At 24.1% G+C, this 19,357-nt stretch overlaps 1 protein-coding gene and 1 long non-coding RNA gene across 2 annotated transcripts in view; both read left to right on the top strand.

Moving 5' to 3' along the window:
• LOC126896663 (uncharacterized) overlaps nucleotides 1-13,812 on the top strand; it is a 21,556-nt gene extending 7,744 nt beyond the window's left edge. The window contains exon 2 of the mRNA XM_050669616.1: nucleotides 13,366-13,812. Coding sequence (XP_050525573.1) covers nucleotides 13,366-13,568 — 203 coding nt within the window. The 3' untranslated portion in view covers nucleotides 13,569-13,812. The remainder of the gene's footprint in view (nucleotides 1-13,365) is intronic.
• On the top strand, nucleotides 9,459-12,931 carry LOC126896665 (uncharacterized). The gene is made up of 3 exons (XR_007701897.1): nucleotides 9,459-9,639; nucleotides 9,736-9,777; nucleotides 12,827-12,931. It is a non-coding gene; the product is annotated as an uncharacterized LOC126896665 (long non-coding RNA).
• Nucleotides 13,813-19,357: the final 5,545 nt, after the last annotated feature.

A 19,357-nucleotide genomic window follows, 5' to 3' on the forward strand; every position in this document is an offset into this window, starting at 1 on the left:
AAAAAAAAAAAAAAAAAAAAAAAAAAAAAAAAAAAAAAAACACATCATAGTAAAATTAATACCTTCTCCGCTTCGCATCGAAGCTAAAAAGTAATGGTTACCATTTAAATTTCTTAAGTTAGGGTAGATTTCTACCCTTTTGCATTAGGGTTGAATTTAAATTTTAATCCTAAAAGATGAATTTAATTATTCAATTAGCCTCTAAAAAAAAAATTATAAAAAAAATCAATAGCGGCTTTAAAATTGGTGTTTCCGAACTTATTGAATACTCTGTATATAGTTTAGTTTAAGTATTCCGTTAGATTTACAATTAAATAACTATTTAATATATAAAATTTAATTATAATAATAAAGTTATTGATATGTTTAAATAATTTTTTATTTTGAAATAAAAAAAAAAATATGATGATTAAAGTAAAATAATTTTTTAGATATAATAATTGTAAAACAATAAGTTTTCTGAAAATTAATAAAATATATTTAAAAGTATTTTTAGTAATTGCTTTTGTTTATTGTAAATATAAATAAATATGTTAATATTTCTACATTGTTTTGCACGTTGTGGATTTATAAAAAATTTGAAGCGATAAGTTTTTTTTCTTTTTGTTTCTATAGATTTAAAAATATATTAACAGGTGTGAAGTTTATTTAAATAACATATTCGTTTGATAGTGGATTTACCTAGGAAGTTTTATTGATGTACAATCAATAATGACTCATTGAAGGATCGTTTGATTTTCATTGTTCCTCACTAGTATTATTTAATGAGATACATATTAACAATGTAAAATTTATATTTTATTAAATGTATCATTATCATTAATAGTACATTGCACCTAAAAATCTTACCTGCTACAATGCGATCAATATACCTCACTGCCGAATATGACGTCAGCAAAACGACCGTAAAACGTACCATGGTCTTGCCCACAAAGTATTATATCTTTTGATGTGGTTATTATTAATATTTGTTAGTGAATTTACTTTAAAATATACAAAAGCAGCCTAAAAATAACTGGTTTAATAATTCAACAAACAAATTGTGGAAAGATTAGTTTTATATCCGATAAATTAATTTTTATGCTTTTTTATGTCATTTTTATTTACTTAAAATACCAATAGAAAAAAAATTTTTTGAGTCTTTTAAATCGTTTAGACTAGATGGTTTATGTAATGTCGAGTTCAATGTAAAATTAATATTAATTTATGGCTCTTTTTAGACTTAAATGGCCATTTAAGAACTATTGCTTTCTCGATTGAACAAAAGAATTTTTAACAATTTGTATTTTAAACAAAAGGCTGAGTTTCTCACTTGAGAAAGATATGATTATTTCAACTACTTGGCTTTGTGAACGGAAATGCCCACGATGGAGTATTAAGCTAATGACAGTGCAAGACAAACACTGTTGCTTTATCGATTCGACTACTTAGTTCTTTCTACTGATTTAAGTTAGATGTAAAAAAACCTAGACAATTATTTTTTACATTTGATAATATTTTTATGTATAAACAAATAATGAATGTTGAAAATTAATTTATGAATATTTAAAGTTAAAATTAGGAACTTTCACTCTATGCATTTTAAATTGAGTGTCCTTGTTTGTAAAGTTATATGAAGTTTTTATGTATAAAATAACAAATGAATTTATTTTGTTTCGCAATATAAAAAAAGATTGATCCTTTACTACTAGAATTAGGTTTTTAGCGTAAATATGCCTTTGAATGTAATAAATATTAACTATTGTCGTCAGATTTTTTGATTCATGTTAATCGACTGGAAAGGAAAGTAAAAAGACATTTCTTTTATATAGGAGACCGTGCAAATTATATTCTGCATAAATAATTGTCATACTATTACTTTCGGTGGTTCTATGATATCTGATATTCATTGTATCTAATCCAACAACATTTTGCCGAATAATATACAATTATAAATTTAAATTCTTCAGCATATTATTTATGTTAAATCTGTTATTTACTCTGTTTACCAATCCCAGAATCAACTTAATTATAAATCTTCAAATTCATCCAAAACGAACGATAAATTATGAATAAAATTAAAAAAAATGTTTACTAAACAGAATTGTTTGAAGTTTAAAGTTCTTTGACCAACACAACTGTTTTTTAATAACACGAGGAAATACATAAAAAAAGTTAAAACATTTTTACTCTTTTTTTACTTATCGAGTAACAGTGACTGTGTAATCAGAGAATTTTTTGGTCATATACAACGTTTATATTCCTACATATATTTTTTACTTAAAAAATGGCCAAGATATGACATATCTCTAGTTTATATTTTAAAATGTTAATAATTTTCAAAATATTAGTCCAAAAGTCTTTATTAGTCAATTATTTTCTATTTTATAGGTTAGTTTAATATGAATTTAATGTCGTCATTAAAAAAAAAGTTGACTCTCATATAATAAATTGTGGATGGCCTAAAATTATTTTATAGCAGAAAAATGGAAATACACGTGTAACTCACAAAATGAAAAAAAATTTGTTATATTAAGATAAATTGAGTGTTTGGTGCTAAAAGAATCACATGTATAGTGTTTTCTATTTAAACTTAATATTAATTTTAGAACACTTAGGAGAATAAGATAAATATTAACACACAATAAATGTATAGAATAAAAAATGAGAAAATATTTGAAAATGTTTAATTTTTGTAAAAAAATATATTGTTTCATTAAAATAAATTATTATATAAAATGTAGTTAAATAATTTTTTTTCATCCCTTGGAATATTAAAAACCTTAACATTATTTTTTTTTTAATTAGAACCTCTATTTTAAAATGATAATATGATAGTAAAAAATGTACACACAATTTTTTTTATTAAGTTTCAAATTTTATATTTAATTTACATGTATTTTTTATGAAATCACTATCACAGTCGCGCAGTGTTTTTTGTCAACTATGACTATCAATCAATAGATATTCTTAATATTGTTAGTTAGTGTATTTATAAACTCACAGCAACGTACCTTACTACCAATGATAATAAATGCTACATATCTGTGAATATCGACGTAATAAAAAAACAATTAGCTACTTGTATTTGAAATCCCTCCTGTATTATACATGTATTATATTAACTCAAAAATTTGAAACTTTAAAATTTTATATCAAATAAACGAATAAAGTTATATTCAAAATTCAAATGCCATTTACTGTTAAATTAAAAACTCAAACATTTTATTAAATTCAAAATATATGTTCCCATTAAAAAAACAAAATTGACACCCTTACAAGGCATAAGGGGAGAACTTAAAAAGTATTACATAGCTAATAATTCAAGAATAATATGTAACTAAAAGTAAAAAAAAATGAAAAATTTTGTTTTATTTTGATTGTGTAAATAATTGAGTGGGTTATAATAAAAAAATCACTCTGTATGTAGCATAAGTAGTGCTTATATATAAATATGTTTCTATACAGTTATTGAATTATTTAAAAAGAGTTCAAGTAGTACAATGTAATATGGTAATTGACATATTACTACAGGAACTACTCGGGTAAACTGCACCAAGGCAAAACAATAAGTGCACCGCTATCATTTAGGAGACATATTATTTAGATATATACTTTAAAAATGTTTTAAGATATTAGATGACTTATTTAAAACTACATGATATGTAGTTATATATACTATATTATGATAGATTATTTATAATCATTATTTCATATTTTATTATTTACATTTATTTTGTAGAAAACTTGTTATTATTTTTAATTAATGTGAAAATGAAACATAAAATAGATTTTAAAACAATAAACATGATTATGAATAAGTTTATACATATTCTTAGTTTTCTTTTTCTAAATAGCGAAAGATATGAAAATATTTTAAGCGTAATTGAACAATACTAGTGAAAAAACTCTAGAAGAAAAGTAAATAATTGTAAATATAATTTATGTATTACAATGATTAATTTTAATTTCCCTCCTCTTCAATATTTTTTTTTATATAATTTACTTTTTTTTCAGGGGAGCTTAGCTTTCTTAAATCTCCTGAAGTAGTGCTTTCAAAAAAGGAGCCAAATTAATAATGCTTCCTGGAGTGCTAAAACCTTTAATAAGTCACTGAATACAATTTTAAATTAATCATAGATGATATAAATAGACTACTTTAAATATTTTAGACATTTACTGTATTTTTTATTTTCACACCAATTGTCTAAATAAGTTCTGAAGTGTTTATCTCAATAGTAGTACGTCATCGATTCTATGTTCAAATTATGTATATACGAATGCTAATTAAGAACTTATGGCTGAAAAACGATACGTTTTAAAACTACACTACATGAACTGTTACATATTATAATTTATTTGTGGTAATTATAATTTATTATCATTATGAAAGAAATATGATACTTTTGTTAGCCTATTTGAAACTGATAACTTAGCATATAACAAAATATGTCAACAAAAAATAGACAAATTAAAGCTATTACATGTCATATAATAACATTCATGATAATTATTGTTATTATACTTGTTTTCAAAATGTATACCTTGAATTACTTAAAATGGATGCATATTTATTTATTAATTAGCCTATCAATCAAAATAACATTAATCACCTCCTTCGTACTATTTTAAAATCGTAAGTGAATTTTACAAGACTCATGAAATATGGTGTTGCATTCAATTACAAATAAAATATTTTAAAAAATCACTGGTAGCCTAAAAAGATTATTTGTACTAGTATACAATTCTTTTTTTTTACAATTACAATTCAATTTGTAATCTTTGCATATAGGTATGTATTTTAATTTCAAAGTTAACTGTAAAAATAATTAATGCGTGAATTGGGAAAATTATTTTATTAAATTAATTTATTTTGTGTCATCATTCTTTGAATTTATGTATTTATATATCTAATGATGTTAAATAATAAGCCTTATAATAAAATATTTTATCTATACTAATTACTTATGACACAAAAAGGAAAAATTTCTCATAAATCTTCAAGGTCATAATATCCAAAATAATAAAAAAATGTTTTAAAAGACTAGTATAAACCTTAAATTTATTTATTTTTTAATTAAGATTTAATTATATACCTTTCATAGATTTTGTCTTAGAATAATGTAATTCTTTAGTTAGAACACATTTATTTAAAAAATTAATTATTGTTTACTAAATAGGAAGTACCCAAATAGCTTACTATAAATTTAATTTTTTTTTAGCTTTTAAATCGAACATACTTTTATAATGTAAAATAATAATAGTTTTTTAGTTAAATACATCAAATATTTCAATCTTTTTAAATTCTTTGTAGTTTCATATCTAAATTTTAATTAAAGCATTTTCATTTCTATTTTTGTTTAAATACAAATTTAAAATATGATCCCATAAATTTTAATAATAATAAAAAACAATTATATTTCTGTAGGGTTACCTAGGATTGAAATTTTATTAGTAAATATAATTTCGGATAAAAATTATTTTTAAATTTAAAAATAATTATTTTGAATTAAACTTTTTAAAAATTTAATTATTTTTGAGAGTATTTGTTTATTAAATACATTCAAATTATAAGCGTCATTGAATCAGTTTTCATTTTAGACTTTGGTAACCTTACAAATATTCTTATTTATAGGTTTTGGGAATCCAACTAAGTCGGGTACATTAAATAATTGTAATATGTATAGGTTTGTTAGACATGAAGTAAACTTTATAGAAATTGAATATGCCAGCTATTTAAGTTTATGTCTATAAAAATAATATACGCGAATTATTTATATATAAATGTGTAATGCCCAACCAATTATCAACATTTACCTATATAATTTTCATTGGTGTATTATACACTTATAAAAATAATGATAGTGTCGTTAACTAACTACTTAATCTCAGAACTGTTTACTATTTGTTGTTGATAAAATATAAGAAAACAACTATTTAAGAATTTCTTTTATTTGTAAAATCGATTGAATGACTAAAGTTGAACGAATGAGTTTTAGTAAGAAAAGTAATTACTATATAAGTTGTCCGCTCGACCTTATCTTAAGTAGTTTTTTCTTCAAGTTTCATGTTTATTTTATTATGTTATAAAATTTGTGCAATGCAATTTACAACACTATTAGCTACATTTACTGTACTTATTGTGTACAACTTTTGCTATATGTTTTTGTATTTATCTTATGATTTAACCCGTTTTCTGATCATTGACAGACTAATACAGTCATAATACCAGGTAAATCATCGCCTATAAAAAATTTGGTGTCTTGTTGATGAAGTCATAAATTGAGTTATAAAAAATGAAGGAAAAATTACATTTTTAGAGCATTTTATTTCTGCAATTCCCAGAACATTTATTTATAAGTAAAATAATTTTATAAATTCGTATAAAACATCAAACACAATTTTGAAAAAAAGAACAAAGAAATAATTAAATGATTTTGTTTTGATTTTGCAGTAGAAAGTTTCTGATCAAATAGAATATAAATTTATGTATAAATAATTCAATATACGTGCAATATATTGCTATAATAAAAACTAATCATTTGTGGATAATATTGTTTAAAATTAAAAGTATATTAAAAATATTAATTTAGAACTAAAAAACCCAGCACAAGGGGGTCGCAGCACAGTGATGACGTGGCATAGTTGGATCAAGTATAATGATATCTGACAATGATTAAAATCACTATCAAAAAAAAACGCTTCGATGCAAATCTTTAGATAGTGTTAAATTTTAAAAAATTGGTGTATTATTCCAAAAGCTACATGATCTGCTAGTTCCTAATTAATATCCTGATTAAGATAAAGTATGTCGAATGAAAAAGGGGTTATTAAAAAATATTATTTCTCATAAAAAAATTATGTTGATCCATACACTTTTCAATAAATTATAGCATTATAAAGTTAAAAATGTAAAAAATAAAATCGAGAATTTTCACACAAAAATAGCATTCGGTAGCCATTTTCACCACGAAGACAAATCCAGAGGTCAAATTTTTTTTACCATAATAAAGTATATTACACTAGCTTTAATTTAAGATATATATAAAAGTGTTAGACTTTCCGGAACACTTTCAAAAGTTAAGTTCTACTTTCTACATGCATTTTTTAGATTTGAACCCCCCTCGTATATAGGGAAATGGTCCGATTTAAAAAACAGTATGTCGAATGAAAAATGTATATAAATACTACTTCTCATGAAAAAATTGTATTGATCCATACATTTTTCAAAAAGTTATAGCTTAATAAAGTTAAAAATGTAAAATACAAAATCGAAAATTTTCACACAAAAATAGCATTTGGTAGCCATTTTCACTGTGAAGACAAACACGCTAAACACTTACGTAATTATGTGTTAGATTTTTTTTTGGCTTTTTGAGCTAAATATTTTTAATATAATTTTAATATTAATAACATGTATAATAAATAATAAGAAAATGTTATACAAATTTAAGTTTAAGTACAAGGTTATAATTTTTATTATCAAAAACTATGTTAATCTTCTTCAAGAAAATTATATTTTTATATGAAGTAAAATGTTTTAGTAGAATAATAAAATATTTTTGTACTAGTAATAATTCTATGACTTAGAATTTTCTATTTTGTTATTCTATTTTATGAGATATAATAAATATGTTGTATAAATAAGAAAGACCGTTTAATTTTTTATTTGAATTCTAAATTTGAAATTTGAAACAAACGAAATGAAATTGAATTTCACTGAACAATGAAAACTTAAATTTATTTCAACTGTCAGTTTTATTATTTATAAATTATTAGAACCACCAATATTACTATAAAAGTTTTTTTTTTTTTGATAAAACTGTTATATTATTTGTTTTAATATTTATGATTTCAATCCTAAATATTATTTGATTTGTTGAGCAAAATATTATACTATAAAGGCTATATAAAAAAATGAAAATATTATATTACTTGTATTTAACAAAATATTATAATAATAAAATTTTTAAACATTGTTCAGCGTAAAAATTATGTTTTTGAATATTAAATTTTATTTTCATATTTTATTATGCTAATTATTCATATGCTGTGATTATTATATTGGAAGTCGTGTTGATAGTTTATCAATACTTTACTTTTTATGAAGCGGGTTATGTTATGTGGGTATATTGATGAATATTTAAAGCAAAAAAAAAATTGTTCGCTTTTGTAGGAACTTAGTCTAATTGAGGTTCAATTTTCAGCGAGGTTTTAGTAATTTACTTATTGCTATAATATATTACAGTAATTTTATATTATACAGATTTTATGACTTAAAACAAAGAAATTGTACCTGCGCTACCTTATCTGAGACAAATGGAATCATAAGTTAAAAAAATTTTGAAATCAATTAATATGTGTACTATAAATTAATATATTATAGATTTTAGTTTCATTTTGGATGCTTATATTATTAACCTTAGGCATTTTCGATATGAGTTCACAAGAAAACAATGTTTTCTGTATGCCGTATGTGAATATTATAAAAATAAGTGTAGATTACATAGACAATATTGATGTACAAGATGTTTTTCTTCAAGTGTAATTTCGGTTTAATTAAATGATTCTGTAATATTAGGCGGAATCAAGATAAACTACCTGTTCTATGAAATGCAAACGACTATCAAAACCACATCGCTGAATTCAAGTCTATCAACATTTGAAGATATTTAATTATTCCAACAACAATAATAATACTACACTATCTCGTTGGTTATGGGTCAAGTAATGACGTACGTGGGTCGAGGAGCCCGATTGTATGTCGAATGGCGTGGGTGAGAATGCGTGCGCATACAGAGATCCCTTGGGTTTCATTCATTCAACGACTATAACGCTATGTACAGGGTGATTGTTGAACTATGACTCACGCAATGGCTAGAAAAATGTAAAAAATATTTAATATTATTTTTGCTTTTTAAAAGTTAATATACTTTAACTTATGAAATTATAAAATAATAAAATTATAGAACGTTGTACGTATTTTCCCTGTTCCACCCTTAAAACTTTTATCAACTTTAGTTTTTTTTAATAAAAACATATATGTTTAACCAACTTACAATTGATCTATCTAAGAAAGTGACTAGACGATAACAACTTTCGGACCAGTATTTTGAAAGTTATTAAATCTTTAAAATAAACAATAGAGGTCTGTTTTTTTTATCTCTAGGGTTTAATGAATCGCGCTAATTTCCCCTTTCTTGTTATTAATATGTTAGTATTTCTTAAAATACTGGTCTATAAGTTGTAATCATTTTCTTAAATCAATTTCAAGTTTGTAAGTTGCTTAAACATATATTTTACTTTAAAATACATTAATTAAATAAAGTTAATAAATTTTAAGGGGAAAAGAGGGAGTAGAGCCTAAATGTTTTCTGGAAATTATAGAACGTAGGATACTATTAACTTCTAAAAAAAAATTATGTCATATTTTTAATAATGCTGCATGAGTCATAGTTAAACAACCACTCTGTACATTATGGATTCCATCCAACCCTTGTAGCGGACAAGCAGTTCGTTTACGCAAACCTATACTTGCGTCACGTCACGTTCGCATCATTGTTTGTTTCATTCATAAATCTCAAACGATAGTATTAAAATAATTGTTGAAACAAAGTTAATACAACTTACAAAATTCATATTAGCATATCTGATGAACAGGTAATAAAAGTTTGTTCAAAATATATTATAAAAATAATATGTTCGATCATAAGTTAAGACATTATTTAGATTTCAAAAATGACAATTATTTTTTAGGTTAATTGATTCAGCTGGGTTTGAAAATTTATGATATTAGAGGTACACAATACCACGTCATCGTTACTTATACTTGTTACATTTTAAGTAATAATAATAAATTTCAAATCGATATTTCTTTGAACTGTTCAATAGAATTTAGTAGGTCAATGTTTAATTAAGTTAATAATATTCAAAATCAATTAAAATTGATTTAAGAGATACATTAAAAAAACCACTGGAGTACGAAAGGGAGGGTGGGGTTGGAGGGTTGACCTTCCCCCCCCAAAAAAAAATTTATAAGCTAAGCGACAATTTTGGACGATAAACAATAAGTAATAATAATAAAAAAGATCATATCATACTATAAATATTTCCACAATAAAGTAAACGAAATCAGGAATTTTTGTAAGCGAACAATATGGACATTGTCATATTTAATTTTCTTTAAATTTCAAAAAAAAAAAACCCCAAATTTAATTTTTGTGTACGCCACTGAAAAAAACTATACTAGTGGTTTCATAGTTCCTTTAATTGGTAACGGATAAAAAAAAAATTTAATTTTAAAATTTATTGGTAGAGAAAATTTACATTTTGTATTGATATATTGGCCTCGCTAATTAAAAAGCTTATATTGATTAGAAAAAATCTAAAATACACCTGTACATAAAGTTACTTTAAATAAAATTAATTGTATGAACAACTCAAAAATGTTGGTTAAAATTAAAAATAGTTAGAAAACGTTATTGTATAAACAAACGGTAACATCTTTCTAACTATTTCAGTTATTTGTTTAATATTTATTTACACGACGCTCTTTAAAAAATAATCCTTATAGAAAAACAATTTTTTTAACGTACTATATGAGAAGATATAAATTTATTTAGTGGTTACCAAAACCAATTACCGCAGGTTTCTCACACAGGTGTTGTGTCCCATCTAGGATGAGACACAGTAATGTGTTGTAGGTTGTAAAATTAATATCTGCAAAATTTAAAATAAATTTCAAATAAAACATCTGAATTATTCGAGATTAAACATAAAATTTAGCTGAAAATAACCTACTGAATTATTTCAATTGTGAAACGTTTCGTTGTAAAAAATACTGGTTAAATACAGTTAATTAAACAGTATTAATAACTTGTAAAAATAGTGTACGATATCAAATAATTTATACAATACAAAAAGATACTTTTTATGATTTACTTGAATTTGAATATATTATCAATGAATCTCAAATAAAATAGAAGCGTACATTTAGTTTAAATCTTCATTTGGTAAATAATTATAATTTCCGACGTAAAAGCTATTACATTATATTTGAAGATAATTTAATTTTGCTCGTCACCTTAAAAAGTATAATTTCAGTGGAAAAAATAAGAGTGCCCTTGTCATTCCTATATTTGGCTTGTGCAATAAGACTTGGTTTAAAAGCATATTAAAATTCTACTTTTATACAGAGTGTTCATTAAGTAAGAAAATAGGTCAATTGTTACATACGATGAAAACAACAGAAACCCGTTTCCTTACTGACCACCTACATAATGTTGTATATCACTTTGTTAATTAAGGATTTTTAATAATTAAGAATTAGTTTTCACATATTTTAGCCAGTTAATGGGTTTATTGATTATTATAGAATTTGTGTACAGTGATGTTAGAATCGGGGTTCAGTGGCAGTTGCTTCCCCATTCAAAAACGGTACGGCAAAAGTTATTTTGCAAACTCCCAAATTGAATCCGACAAAAACATTATCGATTACAGATTTTGTGTTTATTACATAGTATTATGTTTATTGTTATTATATTATATAGGTGATTTTTTTATTATAACCCATTCAATTATTTACAAATTCAAAATAAATAAATTTTTTTTTTTTTTGTTACTTTTAGTTACATATTATATTTGAATTATTAGCAATGTAATACTTTTTAAATTCATCCATTATGCCTTGTAAGGGTGTCAATTTTGTTTTTTTAATGGAAACATATATTTTGAATTTAATAATTTTTTTGAGTTTATAATTTAATAGAAAATGGAATTTGAATTTTTAATATAACTTTATTCGTTTAATCGATATAAACATCTAAAGTTTCAAATTCTTGAGTTAATGTACATTTATAATAGCAAAGGGATTACAAATACAGGTAGCTAATTGATTTTTATGATATTCGCAGATACACAGCATTTATTATCGATGGTAGTAAGACACATTGTTGTGAGTTTATATCTAATATACGAATAAAGTTAAACTAAGAATTCATATGCTATTTTCTAATAAATTAGTAACTCAAACATTTTATTTTTTTTTCACAATTTTATTAAATTCAAAATATGTGTTCCAATTAAATTAATCAAAATTGACACCATTAAAATGCATAAGGAATGAACTTAAAAAGTTTTACACAGCTAATAATTCAAGAATAATATATTATTAAAGTTATCTAAAAAACAATGTTGAAATTATTTTTATTCTGTGAGTAATTGTGTGGATTATGATAAAAAAATCATCCTGTATAATTCCAAAGTTAATGATATGGCCATTTGTTTAAATAATTGTAAAAAATGAAAGAAATTATAATTAATTCTAAAAACTATATTTTAGTAAGTATCAGTTATTATTATTAATAATACAATAAAAAATAATATATATTATCAGTAGAGAAAAAAAGATTCATATTATCTCAGTCCAATTGTATTACAAAAATATTTAACATTCGTATGTTTTATTTATGGTATAACTTGATACACAAATGTACGATTAACTATTTATTAATTAATTTTTCAATATATTTAATTTATTTTGATGTATTCCAAATATTTTTTTAAGACATTCAAAATATTTAGTAAATTAAATTTTGCTAATAAATCAAAATTATTCGAAAAAAAAAATAGTTATCATGTCCTATTTACTGTTCTAAATACTTACAATTATTTATAAATCTAGGGAATCAATATTTATTTTTGTATAGCTATTCTAGTATGAGGTATAAAAATGTGCAATTATTATTATAGCTTTTAGTTGTTTGATCAGTAGTAAAATATATAATAATTGTAGTTTAGAAATAAAAATGTCTTTAAAACTTTATTTTTTTTTTATGTTTCTCTATAGTTATTTTCCCTTATTAGAAGCAAATTTTAATGCCAAAAAATTAAATAACCTGATTCAAAATACCGGTTGGAGAATGATTTCTGAATTGTTGTCAAAACAAAATCCTAAAAAGATTGGTTTTAAAAGAAACATAATTTTTGTAGAAAAGACTTTAAAGGACTGGACTCCAAATAAAATAATTATTAATAAAAATAATTTTGATAAAATATTAAAACAGACTACACAGATTTTATGCAGTTATTATGTACTGGAGATAGACACTATTTATAAGTTATTAAATAATTACTGGACAAACTACAGGACGTATGCAAATCCATTGATTATTCAATGGTTCATAGACTTGGCTAAGGAATTATACGAAGAATTAGATCGAATGGCTAATGTATTATTTTTCTTATTAAAATACTATAGTAATAGTACCATTATAGCTACTCTTCATTTTCAACAATTGTCATATAATATTTTAGAAAATAATGATGAAGGAATAAGCCAATATTTTGATATTTTAGAGAGATGTTTTGAGGAAAATTTCCGAAAACCTGAATATAATGAGTTTTATATTATTTCTGATATTGATGAAGTACTAAATATTATGTTGCAAGATACATATTTTGGCTCAGAAAATAAAATAACATATATTAAAGATCAAGTTATGTTAAGATATTATCATTTAATAGAAGTTAATAAAAAGTTGGGCTTTAATTTTGATGAAAAAAATAAAATAGTTGGACTATATAGATGATTAGCCAGCAACAAGATCATTGTAATTTTATAAAATTTGTTAGTAAAATTTATAGTATTATAAAAGCTTTTAAAAATGGAAAACGTTTGCAAATAGACTAACAGTTCAACTTTTCTTGTTTATTTATGTTTACAGTCCTTATAAGTAAAATGCTGTTAAAATATTTTATTAATTTTTAATTTTAGAACTTATTTAATTAAATAATAATATTAATGTAATTTAGTTTAATTTATGTATCAAATTCAAATTAATTCAATAAAAATGATCTTAATGTTTTATTTTTTTAGTTTTTAAATTATCAAAACTCTTGAAATATAAAAAGTTAATTTGGCATATAATATTAAACGATTTTCTGAAGGTTAAAAATTAAAATTATTTGAAATAAATAAATACATATTATTGTCTAACATACAACGTTTAATGTATAAGTATCAGCAATGGTTTAACTTCTTAGCTTTCTCTTACATCACCGACCAATGAAAAATGATTTTAAGAGATATTAGACAAAAAATTAATTTTAAAATAAATTAAACTTTATTTAAACTAGTTAAGTTAAAAAAAATTTAACTTAAATTAAATTTATAAATTGTTAACTTTTAACTGTTAATTTATCAACATTCATTATACTTAACTTAACTTAAATTGAGTTAATTATTTCCAATAAATTGCCCATCTTTGAGTATCTGTAAGTATCTGAAGGTTTAGAATCCCTAAATTAGAAATTGATATACTGAAAATCAGGAAAACAAAGTTTTTAAAAGTAAGTATAGTCTGTACAAATTGTATATATCTTATTTAAATAAAACAAAAGAAATGTATTATTAATAACAATTATTATAATAAAAACTATTATAAAGTAATTTAGTTATTTGGATTACTAAATTTGAATTAATTTTATTTTTCATATATTTCTATCATTATTTTATAAATGTCCATAACTTCTTATTTAATTTTAAAATTTTAACAATAATTTTTATTACTTCTCTGTAATTTCTATATTCTTTTAAACATTTTCTATATATTTAAATGAATTAATACAAAAAAGAGCTTATTTGTATAAAAGCAAGCATTATTAAAACCCAGCACAGGGGGGTCGCGGCACAGTGGTGACGTGGCATAGTTGGATCAAGTATAATGATATCTGACAGAGATTAAAATCACTATCATAAAAAATGCTTCGGTGCAAAACTGTAGATAGTATTTAATTTTCAAAATTGGTGGATTATTCCAAAAGCTACATGATCTGCTGGTTCCTTATTAGCTTCAATGCTAAGCCGAGAAGGTATTAATTTTACTATGATGTGTTTTTTTTTATCTGTTACCTTCAAAAATAGAAAACAATTTCCCTAGTTCCCCGTAAATGGGGGAATCCTCCAAAAAAATTACAAATTTAAAAATACCTAATTTTCGAAATTTTTTCAATTTTTGTTACTTAAAACTGCTTTAAACAATACATTTTTTTTATATAGATGCATGATATCATTACCTTTTATTTGGTATATTTTTTTTATAAATCTGACCCTAGACCTGCCCACAGGGGGGGNTATTTTTTTTATAAATTTAACCCTTTAGCTGCCCATAGAAAGGGATTTAAAATGAATTATTTTTCACAAAAAATTTAGTTTTTCAACTTAACTTTTGAAAGTGTTCCTGAATCTCTGACACTTTTATATATATCTTAAATTAAAGCTAATGTAGTATACTTTAATATTAAAAAAAAAAAATTATGAACATTATTTTGTCTTCACGGTGAAAATGGCTATCAAATTCTATTTTTGTGTGAAAATTCTCGATTTTATTTTTTACATTTTTAACTTTATAATGCTATAATTTATTGAAAAGTGTATGGATCAACATAATTTTTTTATGAGAAATAATATTTTTTAATAACCCCTTTTTCATTCGACATACTTTATCTTAATCAGGATATTAATAAGGAACTAGCAGTTCATGAAGCTTTTGGAATAATCCACCAATTTTTTAAAATTAAACACTATCTAAAGATTTGCATCGAAGCGTTTTTTTTTTATAGTGATTTTAATCATTGTCAGATATCATTATACTTGATCCAACTATGCCACGTCATCACTGTGCCGCGAACCCCTGTACTGGGTTTTTTATATTCTGATTATAAGTTTTATGATTTATAAGTGTAATATATGATTAAATATATGTAAATTTATTTATAATATATAAATATATAAAGGGAAATGGTTTTATTTTTAATAAATGTACGTCGAATAAAAGAGGGATATAAATAATATTTCTCATAAAAAAATTGCGTTGATTAATAGACTTTTTAACAAGTTATAGCATAATAAAGTAAAAAATGTAAAAAATAAAATCGAGAATTTTCACTTAAAAATAGCATTTGGTAGCCATTTTCAACTTGAAGATTTAATAAAGTCCGAAATTTTTTTTTTCCATGATAAAGTTAATGTAGTATAGCTTTGTTATATGTAGAATCCCCCTTGTGGGCAGGTAATGACTTAAATTTATAAAAAATATATATTAAATGATAGGTAAAGATATCATGCATCTATAAAAAATATATATATTGATTTGGTTATTTTTAAAAAATTTATGACAGTTTTAAGGAAAAAATTTTTTAAAAATGTCGAAAATTAGTAATTTTTCAATTTGTAATTTTTTTTGGAGATTTCTCCATTTACGGGGAATGAAGTAAATTTTTTCAATTTTTGAAAGTAATGTCTTCGACTAGATACAATTTGTGATATTTTGACGTATCGTTAAAAGAAATCAGTTCGACGAGAGCTGAGAAAAAATGGTAACAGACAATAAAAAAGAAAAATATATCCTAGTAAAATTAATACCTTCTCAACTTGGCATCGAAGCTAAAAATTCATGTGCAAATATGACATTTTTATTACTATTTATCATCAATTTTTGTTGTATGTGTTTAAAAATTTCCTATACATGTGCAATTAATATAAAAAACTGGTTTTTTCATGTTAAATTTAAAATTATTATATAATTAATTAATGTTCAAAATATATAATTACATATTTGATTAAAATGATTATAAAATGTTTCTTTTTAAACTTAAACATTGTAACTTTAAATTAATTAATATAAGACTTTTGGGCATATTGTAGGTATGTTTATTTCTTAAAAATTGTTTTTTGTGAACAGTTTTATAAATATATAATTATCTTTTTAACCAAATACATTTCAAATCGAATAACTAATTAAACTTTAAGCATTCGCTATTTTCTTTTATTTCTTTAATTTAATTTTCATTAAATTTAGTATAAATCTTTTTACTGATGTTAAGAGGGTTCCATCTTGTAATAGAATCGTTTTAATTTAAAATGTTTTTCATTTATATGGTTGGTTTTTTCTTTTTGAAGTCTAGTTCTTAAACTAATTTTTAATACATTTTTTATATATTATAATATAATATTACTGTAAATATTACTATATATATATAACCAATGTATTTGATTATTTATTCAATAAATTTCGAACATATTAAAAACATCATTATAAGTTTTATAAATAATAACTAATGTCACTGATTTTGGACCGCATATAATGTTCGATCATTTCAATACTCAGTCATTATTAAACCATTTAATTTAGTATACTATTCACAAAGGGTGATTTTAGAAATCAAGGTGAATGAATTGAAATAATTAATGAATTTAAAGTAGAATGTATCAGAGAAATGTCATTTATCTCACAGCAAAAATTATGTAAGTAGGAAATTTAATTATAGAACTTCTTAATTGATTCTCGATTAGTTATAAATAAATTATGTTGCTAATTATTCGTTCAATGTTTAAACTCAACATTAATAAATGTTTGTGGGATTATTTTATTGATTTTAATGTGGTGATAGCATGTCATTGTATTTATTAAATATATTTCTCTTAACTTTTTTCTTTAATTTTTTTTTTTATAAACTACCAAATGGCTTTATTATTTAAACGATAAAATTATCTTTATAAATATATTTTACAATAATTGTATATGAAACATAGTTTTATAACAATTAATAAAGAATAAACATGTGTGGAGTGACACCTCCAGCGAGGTGGCTCCTTAANCGTTTGGAGTGACACCTCCAGCGAGTTGGCTCCTTAACCTAAGTTAAAACTAAATATTTTAAACTAAGTCATATGGTTTATGACGTTTAAGACGCCTGATGTCTTCGGAGTTGTCCAAAAGTTGGATGGCTGCTGTGTTAATGTGGTTCGTTAATCTCACCTCATGTTTGCGAGCAAATCTCTTAATTTCTTCTGCTACTGTAGGCAAAATCAAATCACGGTGTATAATGTCATTTCTATCGTACCGATAAGCTGAAACGATGGTACGGAGTGCAACATTTTGGCATCGTTGAATAACATCAATATTAGACTTACTAGTACAACCCCACAGTTGTATACCGTAAGTCCAAATTGGTTTTATGATAGCTACGTAAAGTAGACGTTTGTTATTTAATGAAAGTTCGGAATGTTTCCCGATCAACCAGTATAACTTTTTCATTTTTAGTTTTATTTGCAAACTTTTCTGGCGTACATGGTGTTTCCAATTAAGACGTGAGTCTAAGTGCATTCCTAGGTATTTAGCCGAATCTTTTTGTGGGATAATTTGATGATTCATTTTGATAGGAATATTATTGGTATTACGAAGTGTATAATTGACATGTACTGATTTGTCACTATTGATTTTAATTTTCCAACGTCTTGTCCATAAGAANGCATGTACTGACTTGTCACTATTGATTTTAATTTTCCAACGTCTTGTCCATAAGAAGCTATTATTGATCGAGTTTTGCAATTTACCAGTTGCAGACTGTTGACTATAACTGGTTGCTAATACAGCCGTATCATCAGCGAACGTGGCAGTTGTCGTATCATTGGTTGATGGAATGTCAGCAGTATAAAGTACAAAATACAAAATAGGTCCTAAAACACTACCTTGTGGTACTCCTGCTGTTATAGATTTCCAATCTGTAACAGCTTGCTCATGCATTACCCGAAACTCTCGTTCAGTCAAGTAAGATTCTAATAACGCGCACCAAGTGTGTGGTAGTTGTTCTCTTAATTTTATAAATAGTCCTTCATGCCAAACTTTATCAAACGCCTGCGCAACGNAATGCCGAACTTTATCAAAAGCCTGCGCAACGTCTAAGAAAACTGCACAACAGTACTTTTTCTCTTCAAGAGCCTGGTTAATAACATTGGTAACTCGGTGAACTTGATCAATTGTAGAGTGCTTATTGCGGAAACCAAATTGGTGGTCAGGTAAAAGTTGCTTTTCTTCAATCAAAGGTTTTATCCTTTTAAGAAGAACTTTTTCAAAAAGCTTAGATAAACAAGGTAAGAGTGATATTGGCCGGTAAGATGTTACCTGATCTGGTGGTTTACCTGGTTTTAGTAACATTATGACCTGAGCTTTTTTCCATAGTTTTGGAACGTATTCAGTTCGTAAAATTGCATTGAAGATGTATGTAAGATAAATAATCGCCTTCTTAGGCAATTCTTTTATCATTCTNATATGTAAGATAAATAATCGCTTTTTTAGGCAATTCTTTTATCATTCTCGGGCTGATTTCATCGTAACCTGGTGCTTTTTTTACATTGATGTTGTTATCAATTTCTTGCGCCACTTCTAATGGTGAAAAATATTTTATTTTCTCTCGGTTTCTATGTAATTGTAAACTATAGAGTCCGTCAAGTTCCGAGACTATATTATTAGGTTTAAATACAGTCTCTAAGTAACATGCATATACTTCAGCTTTTTCATATTCATTTCGTGCCCAC

Source organism: Daktulosphaira vitifoliae, unplaced genomic scaffold, assembly GCF_025091365.1.
Source record: "Daktulosphaira vitifoliae isolate Bord-2020 unplaced genomic scaffold, ASM2509136v1 Scaffold_1, whole genome shotgun sequence".
Taxonomy (NCBI): Eukaryota; Metazoa; Arthropoda; class Insecta; order Hemiptera; family Phylloxeridae; genus Daktulosphaira; species Daktulosphaira vitifoliae.